Below are 20433 nucleotides of genomic sequence, written 5' to 3' on the forward strand. Positions count from 1 at the left end.
AAATCCAAGACAGCCATGGGAGCAGGAGACTGGCGTTCCATCTGTTCACTGTGCTTCCCACCTGGAGCAGGTATGATTCCCTTCTGAAGATTCAGATGACTCTCACTTCTGGGGACCACTGGGATTCCTCTTTTGAATAAAATGGATTTTTATTTTTATTTGCTGCATTTCCCAGGAGCACATGTTGATTCGGGAAGTCTCCCCTCCCCCCTCCCGCTGTTCTAGTAACCACTTCCTCTCCTTTTTCAGGATCTACCCTCATGGAGATCACATGAGCCAGTGCTCAGAAAACTCACAAGAGCGCATGGCAAATACAGATAACCTTCAGGGTATTTCCTTCTGTGGAGACTCTTGATTATGAGTAAGCCAATTATGATGGCTTATTATTTACAGTGAATTAATATGAATTAAAAAAGTATACCTTTGCTCCTTCACCATTACCCACTGCCCAGCATAAAATAAAATAATCCAAGATAGAATTCCAGATTTTATTAGAGAATGTATCTAAAATACAATATTTATTAAGTTATGATATATTATTTGAATGGAAATATACTCTGTATCACAACTATAACAATTTTTATAGATAATTCATTTACATTGCTATAGTTCAAAAGTCACTAAATCATAGCGTAATTAAGATACCATTGCTACAAATATATAAGAATTTAAAGTTTTTATTATACCATCTTGGAATCACAAACATTTATCTGATTTACATTACATAGGATCGAGACTATTTTACCTGATTTATATCACATAGTTCAATCTATCCTCATATATAGATTTGCACTCAATCATCCTACCTTCCTATATTTTAAAAATAGCATTTTACTGTACCATTGTGAGTGCTCATTACCCCACATTCTGTGAGCAAAATCAAGGTTCTTATATTCTCTGTCACAGAAAGGCTACCATCAAAAGCAAAGCACCAGTCACAGCAAATCTGTCAATCATGACAACTGATCTACGTTTTCACATTTTAGTAGTAAGCACGTCAGGTGAGAGACGAAGTGTCTAGAAAGCCAGACGCAAAGCAGCGAGGGGCCAGTTCACCAGGTGGACTTGTGCTAAGCTAAAGGGAGGCCCAAAGGCTCTCCCCTGGACACCGCCCCGGGGCCATCTTATTTGGGGAAACCTCTGACTTGTCTGTTTTTCAGCGGCTGAACCGGACGCCAGTTGGCCAACATCAGGAGTTCAGGCTCGCCCTCCGCGTTGAAGTTAAGAGTACGGAATTTCAACATCTAAAAGACAAAATTAAAGATGAAAAACATCAAAAATACAAGTTTCACTAGAGCATTCAACTATCGTGCTTGTGTTAAATCTTGAAATATATTTCCCAGTATTCACAGTCTCAGATGGCAATGTTCAAAATTTAATTTGATTCGCACCCACAGATATATAATCACATATAGATTACATATATATACTTTTATACAACAAATTAATTTCTACAGAATAAATACAACATTTTGCTGTTATTTGAAGGAAATTTGCAATGAGCTTGTTTTTTCCTCTTTTAATTTCATAATCAAACATCAAAAACCTATAAAATATTTCAGAGATGTAAAGTAATAATAACAATTCTAGATCCAAATTAAGGTTTTGTTTTCTGCCCCAGGGAAGATAAACATCAGCATGGGTACAATTAGATAAAGTGACTCCGGGGTAGAATGACGGCTGACATCTCTGCTTAAATTTACAGAAGCACAGGATTAAATCTGCCCATGCTGGGATTTCCAATCCTTATCACTGGGTAGTTCTGATTTCCTTTTAAGTTCGTGTGAGTTCCCAGCAGAGTGCCCTGACCCAGGCAGCCCTCCCCCAGTTCCCTCCTTCTCTGAGGCTGTTTCTGAAAGTGTCACTTCCCTTTCACGAAGCATGACTCGATCTAAACAAAGAATGGTGGTTTGGGAAGTAGGGCAGCTGCCAGAGAATCAATAGCCTTGAACCTGATCTCTTTGCCAAACAAAATTCCCTTGGTCACCTCCGAGGAAGTCAATTTCCGAGTAAGCCAACTACTGTTAACACACACAACCACTGCCACTGTGGCGAGCTGCACAGCGCAAACGACGCTCTATAGGAAATGTGCATCTGGTCTAAGCTGCTAAAGACACTTGGAGTGACTTTTAATAGGTGCCTTATCCAAGGGATGACTCGAAACTCTGTTAGAGTTCAGGATGTAGTCTGATATTAATAAACCACAGTAAGCTCTTAGGTGAGTGAGCCGTTGGCTGGAAATTATCACCCATAGCTATGTACCCTTGAATATAAAATCTCTTTGTTCCAGGCTTCAGATTCCTCCTAATGCACACACACAAAAAGCACGTACTGGGTGACAGACACCTTTCTCAGGTAATCTTCGATGTTATCCAACTTCAGAGTAAAAAGAAAGAATTGCCCAAGGTTGTGGTTCACAACATCAAGTTCTTGTTGGGTGCTAACCACATCTGCTAAGCGCTATTGCTGGAGCCAGGGGCAGCAGGAGGATTAGAGCCCAGGTCTGTCTGCTTCCAAAGGTCCAGCCCTTCCGCCTGGACTAAGTGCTCCCCCGACTTGAGCAAACGGACCTGCTGACTGCTAACAGAGATGGGTTCTTTGAGCACGACCCAGGTCACGCTTTCGAGGAGAGGAGGGGTGGTCAGTGAGCCAGGGTAGGTCCAGTAGTCCAAGACGTTGGGAAGTAGGCTGCCAGGATCGAAGTTAGGGAAGTCGGTGCTCTTACCCTGGAACACAAGACAAAGACACAGGTTAAAACATCACGTGATCAGAGTCGGGGGGAGGGGGCGGGGGGACGCAGGAGAAGGGGAAACAGAAACATTCAACTTGGAGAGTCAAATACCTTCCTTTTTTTTAAAAGATACATTCCATATTCACCAGAAAACAGAATAAAAGAAATTAACAGAAGACATTTGACATGGAAACTTAGATTAGCAGATATAAACAAGAGAACCTATCAATTTCACCCGTCCATTTGCTCATCTGTCCTCTCAAACAATCCCTTATCTTTTTCATTAAGTCATTAACTAATCTTAGCTGGTATTTAAAGTGAAATTGCTGCCACCGAAACGCTGAGATTTTAGGATGTAGGAACAGAACATGTAGACAGTATCCTCGATGAGGAGGTAACTGTTCTGTTGTACCGTCTGATGGTTCGACCAGAACTGAAGAGCTGCATTTAGCTCTGGACACCGCACTTTAGAGAAACAGAAGCAACAGGAAAGGGTTGTCCAAAGACTGACAGGTCGCTGCAGAGAGACAGTTGTCAGGTAAGACTAGTTAAAGGGGACAGAGATAATGAGCTTGGGCGTAGGTGAGAGGCTGAGAGAAAACGGGCTCAAGCTAAGGAAGGCTTAGTTGGATTTTTTGAGATGCAGTTGACATATAGTTTCAGGAATACAATGTAATGATTCAATATTTGAATATATTATCGAATGATCATAATAGGTCTAGTGAACATCTCTCAACATAAAACAGTTACAGAATTTTCTTTTCTTGGGATAAGAACTTTTAAATCTACTCTTAGCAACTTTCAAAGTGGCAATACAATGATATTAACTACAGTCACTATAGCATTGATTTTGATTTACTTGTAAGTCAATCCCAAAACGTCTTTATTTTATAACTGAAAATTTGTACCTTTTGACCCCTTTCAACCATTTTTGGCCCCCCACTCCCACTTCTGGCAACCACCATCGAGTCCCTGTATTTGTGAGCTGGTTTTGTATTTGTTTTCTTTGCTTATTTGTTTAGATTCCACTAATTCATCTGGTATTTTTATCCGACTTATCTCACTTAGCCTAATACTCTCAAGGTCCATCCATGTTGTCACAAATGGCATGATTTCATTCTCCTGTACAGCTGAGTCCATTTTATCTGTCTGTCTATATCTTGAGCTTAGTCACTTCAGTCCTATCCAACTCTTTTGCAAGCCCAGGGACTGTGGCCCACCAGGCTCCTCTGTCCATGGGATTGATTGTCCAGGCAAGAATACTGGAGTGGGTTGCCATGCCCTCCTCCAGGGGATCATCCCGACCCAAGGATCAAACCCACGTCTCCTGCTTTGGCAGGCAGATTCTTCACCCACTGAGCCACCTGGGAAGCCCCATCTATCTCTATCTACCCATCACGTTTTCTTTACCCATGCACCTGTTACTGGATGCTTAGGCTCCTTCTGTCTTGGCTATTGTAAATAAGCTGCCATGAACATGGGCAGGGGGTGTATATATCCTTCTGAATTAGTGTTGTAGGATCAGGTTTATTCTATACGAATCAAGGGAGTCAAGCTCAGGGTAACAGGTAAGCCTTTCAGAAGATAGATGCTGCTTTCATTTGAGGATGAGTTTGATAAAGCCAGGTTGCTGCTGCTGAAAGCAGTATTTATAATAAGCAGATGCCCCATGACCTCAGCACATAGATTTATACATGAATTCAAAGGACCTTACTCATCGTGTTCTCCATTGCATTTCCTAGACTAACAAAGTGGCCAGCATATAGTAAGTACTCAAGAAATATCTGCCTTATGAAGGGTGAATAACTGGATCAGGTGGTTCAGCCTCCTTGCAATCACAGTTTTCTCTGATTCTTGCATATGGATGTTCAAATGAAGCAAGATTAAATAAATACAAGTCTGAAAATTATAAAAGCATTAGGATTAACTTTGGGATAAAGATTAAGTTACATAAACATATGAGCAACATGTTACCTTTATTAAAGGCTCATCTAAGCACTGCTCATCAAACCAAGACTACCCAGCTTGAGCAAAAGAATTTTAAAAAATGAGTTGGGTATAGAAAATAGGTACCCTATGCAGGTGTCAAAAAAAGTGAACTGTACCTTTGTTTTAATAGAATCCAGCACGTCAAGGACTTTCTGGAGAGCTGGGTTAGCATCACCAACCTATAGAAAGACACAAAGGACAAGACAGCATATACAGCTGGCACTACACCCTTTTTTGATTAGGGCAGCTCTAAGGTATAATTTCTCCAAATGGTGAAGCAAAAACCACCACTAACTACATGCCACCCATCAGTCTTAGTCTGATTTCCCTATTTTCACTAACAACCTGCTTCTGGCCCTGTGGTTCACCTGAAATTACCCTCTCAGATGTCACCAGTGACCTCCAACTGCCAAAGTCAACAACACTGTTCAAATGCTTGCGTTAAGCTTCATGCAGAATTTTGCACTATTGTCTTCCCTCCTTTGCACAATCCCCCCTCTTTCGACCTTTCCTTCTGCCCTGCTGCTGCTGCTGCTGCTAAGTCACTTCAGTCGTGTCCGACTCTGTGCAACCCCATAGACAGAAGCCCACCAGGCTCCCCTGTCCCTGGGATTCTCCAGGCAAGAACACTGGAGTGGGTTGCCATTTCCTTCTCCAATGCATGAAAGTGAAAAGTGAAAGTGAAGTCGCTGAGTCTTGTCTGACTCTTAGCGACCCCATGGACTGCAGCCTACCAGGCTCCTCCGTCCATGGGATTTTCCAGGCAAGGGTACTGGAGTGGGGTGCCAATGCCTTCTCCGTCCTTCTGCCCTCCAGCCTCCCAAATCTCCCTTGACTCCTGTATTCCCCATTGGTCATTTAATCAGGGTCTTTCTTCCCAGTCTGCAGCTTCTCAGAGTTGCTTGCTGAGCAGTGTTACCCCCTCCTCATCAGGGTTTCCTTGCATGATCTCATAGACACTCGTAGTAGCTCAGTTGGTAAAGAATCCGCCTGCAATGCAGGAGACCCCGGTGCAATTCCTGGGTCGGGAAGATCCTCTGGAGAAGGGACAGGCTACCCACTCCAGTATTCCTGGGCTTCCCTTGTGGCTCAGCTGGTAAAGAATCTGCCGGCAAAGCGGGGGACCTGGGTTCGATCCCTGGGTTGCAAAGATCCCCCATAGAAGGGAAAGGCTACCCACTCCAGTACTCTGGCCTGGAGAATTCCATGGACTGCAGTCCACGGGGTCACAAAGAGTCGGACACGACTGCGCCACTTTCACTTCACTTGTCACTTGTGTGCAGCTGTCACATTGACACAGGATTTCTAGAACCTCGAATCTGCAGCCCGGACCTTCCTCCACTGGGTTTATAACTATCCAGGGGGCAGCCCAGTCGGTATGTCAAACTCCTGCTGCCTGGATTCTGCAACATGGACTCACTGTCCTTCAGTCCTCCAAAACCTGGTCTTAATTTATCCTTCTCTATCATGGAAGAGTACTACCTAGCTTAAGGCTGAATGAGAAAAAAAAAAGTACTAGTATTTATCCCAAGTATTGCTTTTTCTCATTTCATATTTCATGTGTAAATATCCTTCACATTTACATCCAAACAGTACCTAAGAAATGCCTCTGGAACTGTCTTTTTGTCTCTATCTCCACTGCGGTTAGCAGATAGGCAGGAAAATAAGCCCCTAAATACTTCAGAGCCAAAAGCATTTCCTAGGCTTTTTGTAGAATGTTCTATTTGTCATGAATGTTCTGTCCAGTTCATCTTTTTTGGAAACAGGCGGGGTGGGGGGGGAGAACTGGGCCATCAACTAACCTTCAAAAAAACACCCACAACAGCCAGTCCATCAGCCTGTTTCGCTGCTGTTCCAAAGTCCCCGTACTTGGTGTTCCAGTGAACCAGGTGTAGCTGAAGCAGAAGCACAGACAGCAAACGATTAACTGTGCTAAAAGCCTACACAGTTATCTCCATAGCTAGAGCTCACGAAAGAAAGCGAAAATGTGGATAATTATACATCTAAACTTGTATTTTAATTCTACTTGTCCACGACTTGGCATAAAAGCAAGTGATTCCTTCAACAACTCTAAGACAAAGCGTTGCATACCTTTGAGGAACGTTTGTTTCTAGATTTTACATTAAAACACGATCCTCCAAGTTGAATTCATTTTCACGCAAATGGTGTTCTTAGGAGGTCTCAGAGAAAGCTTTGCGGCATTAACCGTAACATCACAAATAAAGGTTATAAGAAGCAAATATGAAGAGCCTTTGTAAAGAAAATGGTTTGAGCTGAATTTACAAATTAAGCTTTTGAAAAAAAAAAAAGTGTATCTTACCTCTGCAGCATATTTCTTCTTATCCACAGAATGCTCAGAACCTTGGTCATCAGATGAACCCCAGTGAAAGTGAAACTGAACCAATCTGTAAGTGCCAGTAAGAGGTCCGTCTTTCAGCACTAAAATGAAAAAATATATATATAATATTTATGTGGGCTTGCCAGGTGGCGCTAGTGGTAAAGAACCCAACTGCCAATGCAGGAGACAAGAGACGCGGTATTTTTGCCCGGAGAATCCCATGGACAGAGGAGCCTGGTGGCTCACACACACTTATACACCCACACACTCATCCATATGCACGTGGGACACACACTACTGCATATCACAATCTTCAATCTTCTTTTATAGTACTAAATTTATGCCTGAAGCAACATTTTCACTCCATGAAAATTAAATCTAGACTTGGGCTTAGTTTGCAGAGCTGAATGGAATCATTTCAACTGCTGTTATTTTTTTTTCTTTTACTTGTACTAACTGAAAGGATGCATGCTTTTCCCATCTGTTTTCTGAGCACAGGACACTTTCCTTCCAGATTTGTTTTGAAGTCAGAGGTTCAGGTTTCAGAGAGAGGAGATGTTCAGGGCACTGTGAATTCCTCTGTGAATCAGTGAGGAGGCGCTGGCAGCAGCCCTCCAACGCTGGGCCATCACACACCTGCAAACTCAGGAGCCTCTGCTCTGACTCGGCCCAGACAGCGGCCTTCAGCCCCCTTCGCCGACCTCTGAGGCCACTTCTCACTAGAATTTGTGAAACAATAAGCATGCCAACAAAGGTCCGTCTAGTCAAGGCTATGGTTTTTCCAGTAGTCATGTATGGATGTGAGAGTTGGACTATAAAGAAAGCTGGGTACCAAAGAATTGATGCTTTTGAACTGTAGTGTTGGAGAAGACTCTTGAGAGTCCTTGGACTGCAAGGAGATCCAGCCAGTCCATTCTGAAGGAGATCAGCCCTGGGATTTCTTTGGAAGGACTGATGCTAAAGCTGAAACTCCAGTACTTTGGCCACCTCATGCAAAGAGTTGACTCATTGGAAAAGACTCTGATGCTGGGAGGGATTAGAGGCAGGAGGAGAAGGGGACAGAGGATGAGATGGTTGGATGGCATCACTGACTCGATGGATGTGACTCTGAGTGAACTCTGAGAGTTGGTGATGGACAGGGAGGCCTGGTGTGCTGCGGTTCATAGGGTCACAAAGAGTCGGACACGACTGAGCAACTGAACTGAAGCATTCCCTTGATCTTAAAATCAATTCTTCTCTACAAGTTTCCCCAGTTCTTTAGAATTTGGATTGTGTGCTTGCTCCTCAGTCATGTCCGATTCTTTGTGACTCCATGAACTGTAACCCTTCAGGCTCCTCTGTCCATGTGACTCTCCAGGCAAGAATACTGGAGTGAGTTGCCATGCCCTCCTCCAGGGGATCTTCCCAACACAGGCATCGAACCCAGGTCTCCTGCATTGCAGGCAGAGTCCTTACCGTCTGACCCACCAGGAAGCCAGTTTGGATTGTCACTGCTACTATTTAGCTTTATACTTCAAATGTTCTATTTAGAGTCTGACATAAATTAGCTCATCTGTAAAATGGATACCTTCAATTATTTATTCACTAAGAATTGATTGATCATCACAGATTGATCATCTGTGAGATATAGTGCATAGTGCTTTCTTAAAATTCTAACTTTAATAACTATCCCATGATTCTAATATTAATGTAACCTTTTTACACTTAAATTCATACTAGAAATCACACTCTTAGACAGCAGTCTATCTGTAGATAATTAAGGAGCTGTGTCTTAAGGGAGGATTAAAATAGTAATAAACCACTGTTTTCCCCATGCCCTCCAAAAAGCTTTTACTTAATTTATATGTATTAATGGGATTTAACTGATATATCTATGACATATTTATTAGCTATGACAAACCGAGACAGTATATTAAAAAGTAGAGACATCACTTTGCTGACAAAGGTCTGTACAGTCAAAGTTATGGTTTTTTCCAGTAGTCATGTATGAATGTGAAGGGTGGACCATAAAGAAGGCTGAGTGCTGAAAAATTGATGCTTTTGAATTGTGGTGTTGGAGAAGACTCTTGAGAGTCCCTTGGATTGCAAGATAAAATCAGTCAGTCCTAAAGGAAATCAACCCTGAATATTCATTGGAAGGACTGATGCTGAAGCTGAAACTCCAATACTTTGGCCACCTGATGCGAAGAGCTGACTCATTGGAAAAGACCCTGATGCTGGGAAAGATTGAGGGCAAAAGTAGACTGCAGCAGAGGATAAGATGGTTAGATATTATCACTGACTCAATGGACATGAATTTGAGCAAACTCTAGGAGATGGTAAAGGACAAGGAAGCCTGGCGTGCTGCAGTCCATGGGGTCATAAACCGTCGGACACGATTTAGTGACTGAACAGCAACAACCTGACATATTTAAAAGCTTTTCAAATTAGGGTAGTTCTACTACTTCAGTGTTATTTCTCTAGAACTGGAAATAGAACCCCTTTTGCCATAAGTGAATTTTATTAGTTTGGGCTTATAATTCTGCAGAGTAATGAGTCCAAGATAACTTCAGCTTTGGCTGAAAACCAAGGGACAAGGTCTTCATGATAAAGTTTGTTTGGACAACTTCACCTAAATAGGCTTAACTGGTAGCAGCACACGTTCATCTCGTCAAAGAAGAGATAAAGCTGCTGCAAGACAGCCAGGCGGCTGGGCCCTTCTGCGGCTCCTGATACAAGCTCTGGCTGACAGTTCTGCCTTACACTAGGCCAGGAGAAGAAAAGAATTTGTTTAAAAAAAAAGAGAACAATAAAATGGTGTTATAACATACACAAAAATAAACTCAGAATGGATTAAAGATCTCAACGTAAGACCAGAAACTATAAAACTCCTAGAGGACAACATGGCAAAACACTCATACATCACAGCAGGATCCTCTATAACCCACCTCCCAGAATATTGGAAATAAAAGCAAAAATAAACAAATGGGACCTAATTAAAATTAAAAGCTTTTGCACAACAAAGGAAACTATAAGCAAGGTGAAAAGACAGCCTTCAGAATGGGAGAAAATAATAGCAAATGAAGCAACTGACAAACAACTAATCACAAAAATATACAAGCAACTCCTATAGCTCAAGTCCAGAAAAACAAATGACCCAGTCAAGAAATGGGCCAAAGAACTAAACAGACATTTCTCCAAAGAAGACATACAGATGGATAACAAACACATGAAAAGATGCTCAACATCACTCATTATCAGAGAAATGCAAATCAAAACCACAATGAGGTATCATTTCACACCAGTCAGAATGGTTGCTATCAAAAAGTCTACAAGCAATAAATGCTGGAGAAGGTGTGGAGAAAAGGGAACCCTCTTACACTGTTGGTGGGAATGCAAACTAGTACAGCCACTATGGAGAACAGTGTGGAGATTCCTTAAAAAACTGGAAATAGAACTGCCATATGACCCAGCAATCCCACTGCTGGGCAAACACACCGAGGAAACCAGAATTGAAAGAGACATGTGTACCCCAATGTTCATCGCAGCACTGTTTATAATAGCCAGGACATAGAAGCAACCTAGATGTCCATCAACAGACGAATGGATAAGAAAGCTGTGGTACATATACACAATGGAGTATTACTCAGCCATTAAAAAGAATACATTTGAATCGGTTCTAATGAGGTGGATGAAACTGGAGCCTATTATACAGAGTGAAGTAAGCCAGAAAGAAAAAGAGCAATACAGTATACTAACGCATATATATGGAATTTAGAAAGATGGTAACAATAACCCTGTATACGAGACAGCAAAAGAGACAGAGATGTATAGAACCGTCTTTTGGACTCTGTGGGAGAGGGCGAGGGTGGGACGATTTGGAAGAATGGCATTGAAACATGTATATTATCATATGTGAAACGGATTGCCAGTCCAGGTTAAATGCATGATACAGGATGCTTGGGGCTGGTGCACTGGGATGACCCAGAGGGATGGTATGGGGAGGGAGGTGGGAGGGGGGTTCAGGATGGGGAACACATGTACACCCGTGGTGGATTCATGTTGATGGATGGCAAAACCAATACAATATTGTAAAGTAATTAGCCTCCAATTAAAATAAATCAATTTATATTAAAAAATAAAAAAAAGTTCAATGAAAAAATAAATAAATTTTAAAAAATGGTGCTATATTACTGATCTATTAAGAAACATGAATTTGGATGTATTCAGATAAAATCACATCTCTTAAAACTTTAAAAAACTTACTGTAAAAGTGCTTTTTTAAAATTTGATAATAAAGAAAGAATTAAAGAATTATCCTTATACCCCCCAAATAGACTTTTTCCAAAATGAAAATATAATTCATAACTATATATACCCTTAAAAATACATGTTTATAAAGATTTAGAATTAGGCAAGAGTAATATGAACTTTTATTATATAAGGCTTTCTAATACTAAAAAAAAAAAAATGCCTGAGTGTTCAATGATTAAACACTTTCAGGACTAATCTACTATTACCAGACATATCTGTTTAAGCTTCTGTTAAAATAAAACTATGTTACTATGTAGCTGAGAAGTCCACTGTAAACACTGTGTACTCGGTCGCTCAGTCATGTCCAACTCTTTGCGACCCCATGGACTGTAGCCCACCAGGCTCCCCTGTCGATGCGATTCTCCAGGCAAGAATACTGGAATGGATTGTCATTTCCTTCTCCAGGGGATCTTCCCAATCCAGGGATCAAACCAGTGTCTCTCGGGTCTCCTGCCTTGGCAGGTGGATTCTTCACTAGCACCACCTGGGAAGCCCCTACTGTAATGAGGAAAGGTTGTCACTCAGTCAACTGTAGCCCGCCAGGCGCCTCTGTCCATGAGATTCGCCAGGCAAGAATGCTGGCGTGGCTTGTCATCTCCTTCTCCAGGGGAAGGAATGTCATTTCCACTCCATATGGTCTATGGGGTTGCAAAGAGTCAGACACGACTGAGCGACACACACACACTCATGAAGGCAGCGTGCATCTTTTCACTTGAGAAATAGGAAAGACGAGATTCAAGACAGGCAACTCACACAGTATTCTGGGTCTACTTAGTCTTTTACTTAATTTGATTGCTCCATGCCATTTTCTAAACTACTCCACTTTAAAAACTCCTTTTTCTAATGAAAAAGTAGTTTTAAAGAATAGCAGAAATGGCTGACTGCATTTTTTCCCCTCTGGAAAAATCCAGCCATTTTTGTGTGTAGAATCCATCATCCGTTGTACCACAGAAATGTGTTCCACAAACGATGGAGATACATGAATGGGGTTTTCTACTCCAAGACCCAATGTCCTGTTCAAGACACCTCCAAACTTCATGTAAATCCAAACTGCAAAATCAAGAGCCTGAGATTTTAACTTCCATGATCTTCCATCAGTTATACATACTCTATATAAAACACAACAGAAGCACTAAATGTAATATTATCATCTGTCCTCTTATATATGTTACTTATGTAAATTATGTTACTTGTGAAAGATTCATTTTAGTAATATTGAAATAAATTAGCTACTAATACAAATTAAAAACTATAAATGTAACATTAACATTTTTTCCTTCTTGATCACTTTAATATTACTTAATATAAGATGTGAGGGCTTCCCTGGTGGCTCAGCTGGTAAAGAATCTGCCTGCAATGCGGGAGACCCAGGTTCAATTCCTGGGTTGGGAAGATCCCCTGGAGAAGGAAATGGCAACCCATTCCAGTATTCTTCCCTGGAGAATCCCATGCAGAGGGGAGCCTGGAGGGCTACAGTCCATGGGGTCACAAAGAGTTAGGCATGACTGAGCTACTAACATGCATACATATGATATAAGATACATCCAAATAAACTACAGACCTTAGTGAATGTCAATAATCTCTCTTAAATTCAAAATATAAATAAACTATTCCCAATAATCCTTAGTTTAAAATTTAAGGGATTCCTATTAATGAAGTAAATAGTCTATTAAAAAACACATTTCTAGCAGGTGAATAATCATTTCTATGAAGAATCTGAAAATCTATTTTGGGGTTTTGGCAGTGGTCAGCCATTCTAGGGCTACCTGCTAAGGTTAAAAAAGCAAGTGTCAGTAGAGACAAATCTGAGGGAAACATGCCCATATTCCATTTCTTTTTCAGTAGTGAGATGTTTAGCTGTTACTTTCACTAACATAACCACAATGAAGACAGAAGGGAACAGCAGTTTTTAGTTTCAGGTTTATGGCCATTATTTAACAGCTTTTTTTTTTTTTTAAAGTAACCCTTTGACATGAACACAATTAAATACGGGGTCTAGAATGCTTTAGTCTATCTTACAGACGCTCACAATGACTGTCCATGGGTTGGCCCAATAATTCGAGCTCTGGTTTTCAATATTTGCCTCTAACTTTGCAATACAGTAAGAGAGTTTTAAACTCATTAGTAAAAGTTAATAAGTTAGCAGGAGTTAATAATTTGACTACTATTCTTTTCTTCCCAGATAAAGAATGTAATAAAAGATCTCAAACGGGGAGAGTTATTTTTTCATAATTTAAAAAACCTAACAGGATTAACATTTTTTCATTAATTTCAGGCGGTTTCTTTTTAAAGGCAGAAGATTGAGGAGAGCTTGAACCCAAGTTCCTAGTTAAAGCCTATTAACTCCATATTTAAAAAGAATTCTCGCAAGCTTAAACATAACAATAAATTCTACCAGTTCAGTTCATTATCCCCAAGAATTTAAGTTTGGGTATAAGAACATTTAGGATATATCCGAAAATCTGAGCCTATGAAAAGTTCTTGAAGACTGATATCTCACTGGGTTGCAGGGGAGGGGAGTAAATGAACTGAAGCATTTAAATATAGAAAATAAAGGATATCTGAAAATATTAACACAATGAAAATAATTCCTAATAGAAAGAGATGATAAACTACAGATTTTAAAAAACTGAATGACCAAAATGAAAAATTATTTTTAGACTTAGAACAGAAAAGTATCTCAGTTTTTAAAAGTATGGCATGGGTATGAACACTCGAAATGCTAACTATGACTGTCATTTAGAGATTCTTACTCAATTTCCATTTTTAAGTGGTTGCCATGTAGTCTCATTCCAACAAACTAGGAAGGAGACGACTAGCAATTAACCTAAACTCTTGAGCATTCCGTTTCTTCATGTTTATTTTAAGTGGGTTTGACTAGAGTATCTCCACCATGTGTTCCAACTTGAGAGTCTAGGATTTTAAAAAAGTCCAAAGGGTGTTTCTCTGCATGCTCTCTTTGGTTTTATTTTTTGTATCCTGTAGATGTGTTTTCCCTTAACATCAACATTTAATATATTCATATTCTAGAGGAAAATGCTTCCTTGTTTAATCAAAACACCTGCAAATGCTGAAGAGGTACCAGGCAAAATTACAAAGGAGTCTTTCACCTGTAAAGGAGAACAAGCCTCTCTAGCATTCATTCCTCTTGATTTTACTGTACCTCCCGCCTGGCTCTCTCAAGTCCTCCTTGTTTCCTGCTTCCTTTTGCTGGGAGTCTCCTCCAAAAGGCTGAAATCCTTCAAGCCTCATCCTTTAAGCTCAAACCTTATTCACCCTGAAAAGTCTTTTCTGACTTGCTCGGGCCAACTCCAAACCTGCTTTCCATGTTTCCTTGGAATACCTCCTTGTGGCACCCACAAAAGTGACTGTCAGCATCTATTGCTCTTGTCTTCCTACTTGAGGCATCCCCAGCACGGGCTCAGGGGAGGCGAGCGAGGGACCATGGCTCCATCCTGACCTCCTGGTGCCTGGCTTGTCTTACATAAAGGTGGCGCTACTGAGATTTTTCTTTTCTTTTATAAAAACTAAGTGAATAATGGGGTCACTAAGAGTCGGACCCGACTGAGCGACTTCACTTTTACTTTTCACTTTCATGCGTTGGAGAAGGAAATGGCAACCCACTCCAGTGTTCTTGCCTGGAGAATCCCAGGGATGGGGGAGCCTGATGGGCTGCCGTCTATGGGGTCGCACAGAGTCGGACACGACTGAAGCGACTTGGCAGCAGCAGCAGCAGCAAGTGAATAATACATCTGTCTCTAAAGACATGGACTTGAGCCTCTATCTGAACCACTTGTTTTCATCTGTTTCACAATCAAACACAGCCAGTTGCTTTAGTAATGTGTGTGTTATTCACCGGGAGAAGTAGTTAGAAAAAGGTAGCTAGCTCTCATCAGTTATTGCTCATGTAGAAATCCATCAGAACTGGGCATATTCATGGTAAAACATATTACTATGTAATAATGTCATATGTAAAATCAGTCCATAGTTTAACATAATAACTGGCATGTTTGGAAAAATACAGAAGTGTTATAAGACTTTAAAATATCATCAAGTGGTAAGAAGTAATTTTAAAGCAATTTTAAAACTTTACTTTTTTCTCTTTAATAAATCCTATTCACTTGCTACCATGAAAAAAAAAACAAAAAACAAAAGTTTTCATCAGAGGTGCAATAGCTACAGCAGTTGCCTAACAAAGGCAGCCAAGTGGTGTGAAGAGCTGACAAGAGCAATGGCCATTTACGGAGGAATCTTAGGTGCCAGGCACTGGGCTTTATATATCTGTCCCATTTAATCCTTCCGCTGTAATAGATACTCCAATTTTACAGAGAGGAGGAAGGTAGAATAATTTTTTCAAAACTGTACTAAATACATCGGATAGCTACCAAAAAAGGCAAGGCATCTCGACTATAATGATTCTAATCACATTCATATACTAGTACTGTAGGTCATTAGGCGAACATTTTGACAGCGTTACTGAACATTGGATCTGTCTTTTCTCCTTCTGCACAATGCTCCACACACCCCCAGGCCCACACCACCACCACACATAACGTGTTTGTAGCACCATTTACTCAGGGCCCTTCAGAGGAAAGCACTCGGGAGAACAGGGCACTGGCCAAGAAATCAACCAGTGGGCGAAGAAGGCTGCTACTGTGTCTGAAGGGGATTGTTCTCCGACTTCTAAGCAAGAAAAAAATAATAAAAAGAAGAAGCAGTCAAAGAGTGTTCTGTAAACAGCATGACTACAAATAAATTATGGTAACTGGTTTTGTCAGCAAGGGACCAGGTATGTCCACCAACTCTAAAACATCTTCATTTATGGAATGAACTTCTGGGTGGATACCGAGACACACAGCCACCTTTATCACACTGGCCCAAGGCTGAGAAAATACTCACAAACACAGTGTTTCTGAGAATTTCAGGATTTTAAAGTAGCAGGTTTTCATTACTCTTCTGCATGCTACCTTGAAGACCAATCCTAAAAAGTTCAGTTTTTGCAAGTCTCCTCATTGCTGATCTCTATCGCCAAGGGGCCCTGCCTTTTTTTGACTTTTCTCAGGCATAGCACAGTTATTCAATGCCCTACATAGAAACCGGGAATCCGACAGGGAGAAACAGCCCCTGCCACTTCAAAGAAATTAGCCTGCTTCGCAGAGGCTGAAATCCAACGAAGATGATCAGAGTGTAGTATTAAGGGGGGGTCCTGCGCCTGTTAAGCTGGGAAAAGAGCTGCTACTGACACACAAGTTATTTTGTAAACACTGACCTGCTTTGTCCTGGGAGTCGTCAAACTCCACGTTAAAAGAGTGACCATTGTTGACCATTCTCCGCGAAGTTGCTTCCCCATAGAGAAGGGCCAGAGGCTTCAAAGCAGGATCGTGAACGACGGCCTTGGTGTCGATGTCAACGGGTGACTGGCGCTCTCCGTTGGCAATGGGGAAGTCCTTATACCAGTGTTCGGGGCCTGGGGTTGAGCAGAGACGTGTGAACCCCCACAATGTGGGGAAGGGCACACCCCAACTCCGGGGACAGGGCAATGATTCTTGGACCTGCTTGGCTCCAATTCTGGCGATACCACTTCACAGCCGTATACAAGGTGGCGCTAGTGGTAAAGAACCCGCCTGCCAATGCAGGAGACTTGAGTTCGATCCCTGGGTCAGGAAGATCTCCTGGAAAAGGGCTCAGCAACCCACTCCAGTATTCCTGCCTGGAGAATCCCATGGACAGAGGAGCCTAGCGGGCTACAGTCCATGGGGTCGCAAAAAGTAGGACACGACTGAAATGCAACCTTTGGGAAAACATTTGATCTGTACCTTAGTTTTTCCCTCTGTATTATGGGGTACAATAGCATCTGGCTTAGAGGTTGGTATGAGAACATCAATCCATGTAATGCTTTTAGAACAAGCAGTCAGCGTCACATACATGTAAGCTATTTTTTGTTTCTTTTACTGAAACTGAGCAGCTGACCCTGGGTTTGTGATTAGGATTTGAATGAGCAAGCTTCCTAAAGACACTCCCGAAGAGGGAGATTCCTTCCTCAGTTCTGCCAGAGGCAAGGACTGAGTCACCGCCCCGCCAGCCCCCTCGCCTTGGAAGGGTCGGGATCTCCATCACCTGACGAGCCCCAGACCCTGCAAGACGCTCAGAGATGCGCCAGACACATCTGCTCGTATGTCCGCTGGCCTGGGGGAACCCAGACCTGTGGCCCCGAAAAAACCGGGTTCCTGGGGACCTCCTGACCTCAAGTCAGAAATCAAGAAATCAGGAAAACTCAGAAGTCAGCGCAAAGGACTCAAACCACCAGCCCAAGAAAACGCCCGGGGAACAGTTCCTGCTGAGAATCTTAGCCACAGGTGGTGCTGAGGATGAAGCGGGCGGCGGGGGGTTAGGGGGGGAGAAGGGATGAAGACGGTGGGAGGGGGCAGTCTCCTAATTTCTCTGCGATCAACGACCAAAGTGTTTCGCTGCACCCCTTCCTAGCGTCCTCTTGGGTCGGGACAGGGTGGTGATTGACCCGAGAGGGGCCGCGCGCGGGTCCCGCGGCGATGCGCGTCCCCCTTCCCGGCCCGGCGCGGGGCGCGGGGCTTCCTCCACAGCGGCCTGGGGCCCCGCGCCGGGGGCGGGGGAGGGGGCGCGCCCGGGGGGCCCCGCGCAGAGGGGCGCGCCGGGGGGCTCTGCACTCACCGTTGTGCTGGCCGTATCCCCAGTGATGGGACATGGTCGCGCCGGGGTCCGGGGGCTGCTGCTCAGGTGCCCGCGCCGTGTGTCGGCGGGCCGCGCCGTCGCCGGCTCTTATAGGCGCCCGCCACCTTCGCGCGTGGGGGCGGCCCCGGGGTGGGGGCCCCGGGCGGCCCCGGGCGGAGCGGGGAGGAGGGCGCGGGCGGAGGTGCGCTCCGCGCGCTCGGGGCGGGCCGGGCGGGCTTGGCTCCGGGGGCGGGGAGAGCGCCCTGCCGGCGGGGCGCTACGCCAGGTTCCGGGGCTCCGCTCGGGCCGCCCGGCTTCCCTCGGCGAGGGCGCGGGGCGGCCGCGAGGCTCCGCGCTCACCGCGCGGACTGGGCTGCGGAGCGTCTGCGCGCGCCCCGTCCGCCCGCGGGGCGCGGACCGCTCGGGCCCCGGCGCCTCTCCGCCCGCGCCCCCTTTGTGAGCGCATCCCCGGCCCCCGCGCCCTGCGGCCCCGCCCGCGCCGCGGCCCCCAGCCCCGGGAGGCTCGCCGCTCGGGGTCCCGGCCCTGCGCCCGCTAGCGGGGCGGGGAGCGTGACCTTGGGGCGGACGGAGCTGCGGTCCTGGAGGGGCGCGGAGGGCCGGGCGCCGGGCGCCCCCTGCCGGACGACCGTGAGCGCACCAAGGAGGAGGGCGGTCTCCCGCAGAGTCCGCACCGAGGCAAGCGTGCTTCTTCATCAGTCCCTCAGTCGTGTCCGACTCTTTGAGACCCCATGGACCGCAGCACGCCAGGCCTCCCTGTCCATCACCAACTCCTGGAGTATACCCAAACTCATGTCCATTGAGTGGGTGATGCCATCCAACCATCTCATCCTCTGTCGTCCCCTTCTCCTTCCGCCCTCAATCTTTCCCAGCACCAGGGTCTTTCCAATGAGTCAGCCCTTCGCATCAGGTAGCCAAAGTATTGGAGCTTCAGCTTCAGCATCAGTCTTTCCGATGACCATTCAGGACTGATTTCCTTTGGGCGCATGCATGGGAGAGGGCCATTTCCTTGAGAACTGACAAGGTGTCATATGGATACCCTGACATCTCTTCCTACCTCCTTTCTTCTCTTTAAAAAATTAACTTGGGGTCGGGGTGGGGGGAGATTACCTAGGCGAGTAAATACTGATTTAAAGCAACCAAGACTTCTAAAGAATCACTCTTCTAACAGGAATTGGGTAAAAGAATTTCTTGCAAAAAGATGAGAACTTGCAAAAGGGTGAAAACTCAGAAGTTGGCTGCCAAAGAAAACTTGGCATCTGGCATACCTAAGAATCAATTCAAAGAAATTTAACAGGATATTTTTTGAGGCAAGGCAACATTATGGCTTTTCTGGGCCTTAGGCGTTTTGCCTTTATGGATCCCTTCTTCATAAACACACACACACACACACACAAGGGCACACATACACATACATGAATTTGATGCTGTATTGACATAAATATTAATATTTTAATATTATGTATTTTAAACATTTTTTATATATATGTTCATTTTTTTCTTCTGGTTTTAAAAGAAAACATTTTCATGGATATCTAAAAGTACTGTGGGCCTGAAGTTCTGTTTCCTAATACCTAATGCGTAAGTCAGGACTGTTTTCTGGTGGGAGCAAATTTCATTTCCCTCAAGGGGCCTTGTCACAAAAAGAGGAGAAGGATTTTCTGTCCTGTGGATCACTGTGATCTTTGAGAGCATAGTATTAGAGTTAACATTGGGGAAGCTGACACAGTTTTACACAATCCTATCAGCCTAAACATCATACTACTTATACAGATAAATAAAAAGATAAATTATAATATTAGTGCAAACTTTTGCAATATTGATCTCAAAAATTATTACTTGCTATTTATTTCAGTCAATTCCACACAAACAAATATGATTCACAGTTAGATATACTTGTTATTGTCCTAAGATTCCAGGAAAGTGTGCACCTGTTTGTGCTGGAGTCTTTTGGTTGATGTTGCCATGAATTCTTAGGCAATGAGTATTTTTGGTTTCTAGTACCATCACAGTTCTTTCCAGATGCCACACAGTGCTAAAGAATCTGCCTGCCAATGCAGGAGATGCAAGAGATGCAGGTTCAGTCCCTGGGTTGGGAAGATCCCCTGGAGGAGGGCATGGTAACCCACTCCAGTTTTCTTGCCTGGAAAATTCCATGGACAGAGGAGCCTGGTGGGCTACAGTCCATGGGGTCGCAAAGAGTCAGCCATAACTGAGCACGCATGTACACACACCATCACAAAATGTATTTGTAGTTGCAAAGAACCTCTTATTTATGACTCTAGCTACATATTGTGGAGTCCAGTAAAATAATTAGATTCTTTGCATAATTTTCAAATATTTACTTAATTGAAAAGAAGAGGGCCTTGCAGTTGAT

General features: G+C 43.6%; 1 protein-coding gene across 1 annotated transcript; it reads right to left on the minus strand.

Annotated features, from left to right (window-relative positions):
- Positions 1–474: 474 nt before the first annotated feature.
- CA2 (carbonic anhydrase 2) lies at positions 475–18524 on the minus strand. The gene is made up of 7 exons (XM_055546737.1): positions 18039–18524; positions 16621–16818; positions 7041–7159; positions 6523–6615; positions 4837–4899; positions 2571–2726; positions 475–1244 (listed from the first exon to the last, which is right to left on the minus strand). Exons 1-7 carry the CDS (start codon positions 18070–18072, stop codon positions 1125–1127), a joined length of 783 nt encoding a protein of 260 aa, XP_055402712.1. The 5' UTR covers positions 18073–18524; the 3' UTR covers positions 475–1124.
- Positions 18525–20433: the final 1909 nt, after the last annotated feature.

Source organism: Bubalus kerabau, chromosome 14, assembly GCF_029407905.1.
Source record: "Bubalus kerabau isolate K-KA32 ecotype Philippines breed swamp buffalo chromosome 14, PCC_UOA_SB_1v2, whole genome shotgun sequence".
NCBI lineage: Eukaryota > Metazoa > Chordata > Mammalia > Artiodactyla > Bovidae > Bubalus > Bubalus kerabau.

Coding starts and splice junctions, on each gene's coding strand:
- CA2 (XM_055546737.1), bottom strand. CDS start 18,072: ATGTCCCATCACTGGGGATACGGCCAGCACAACG. Junction 16,819..18,038: donor GGGATACGGCCAGCACAACG/GTGAGTGCAGAG, acceptor GCTCAACCCCAG/GCCCCGAACACTGGTATAAG. Junction 1,245..2,570: donor TCTCTGTTAGCAGTCAGCAG/GTCCGTTTGCTC, acceptor TTTGTCTTTTAG/ATGTTGAAATTCCGTACTCT.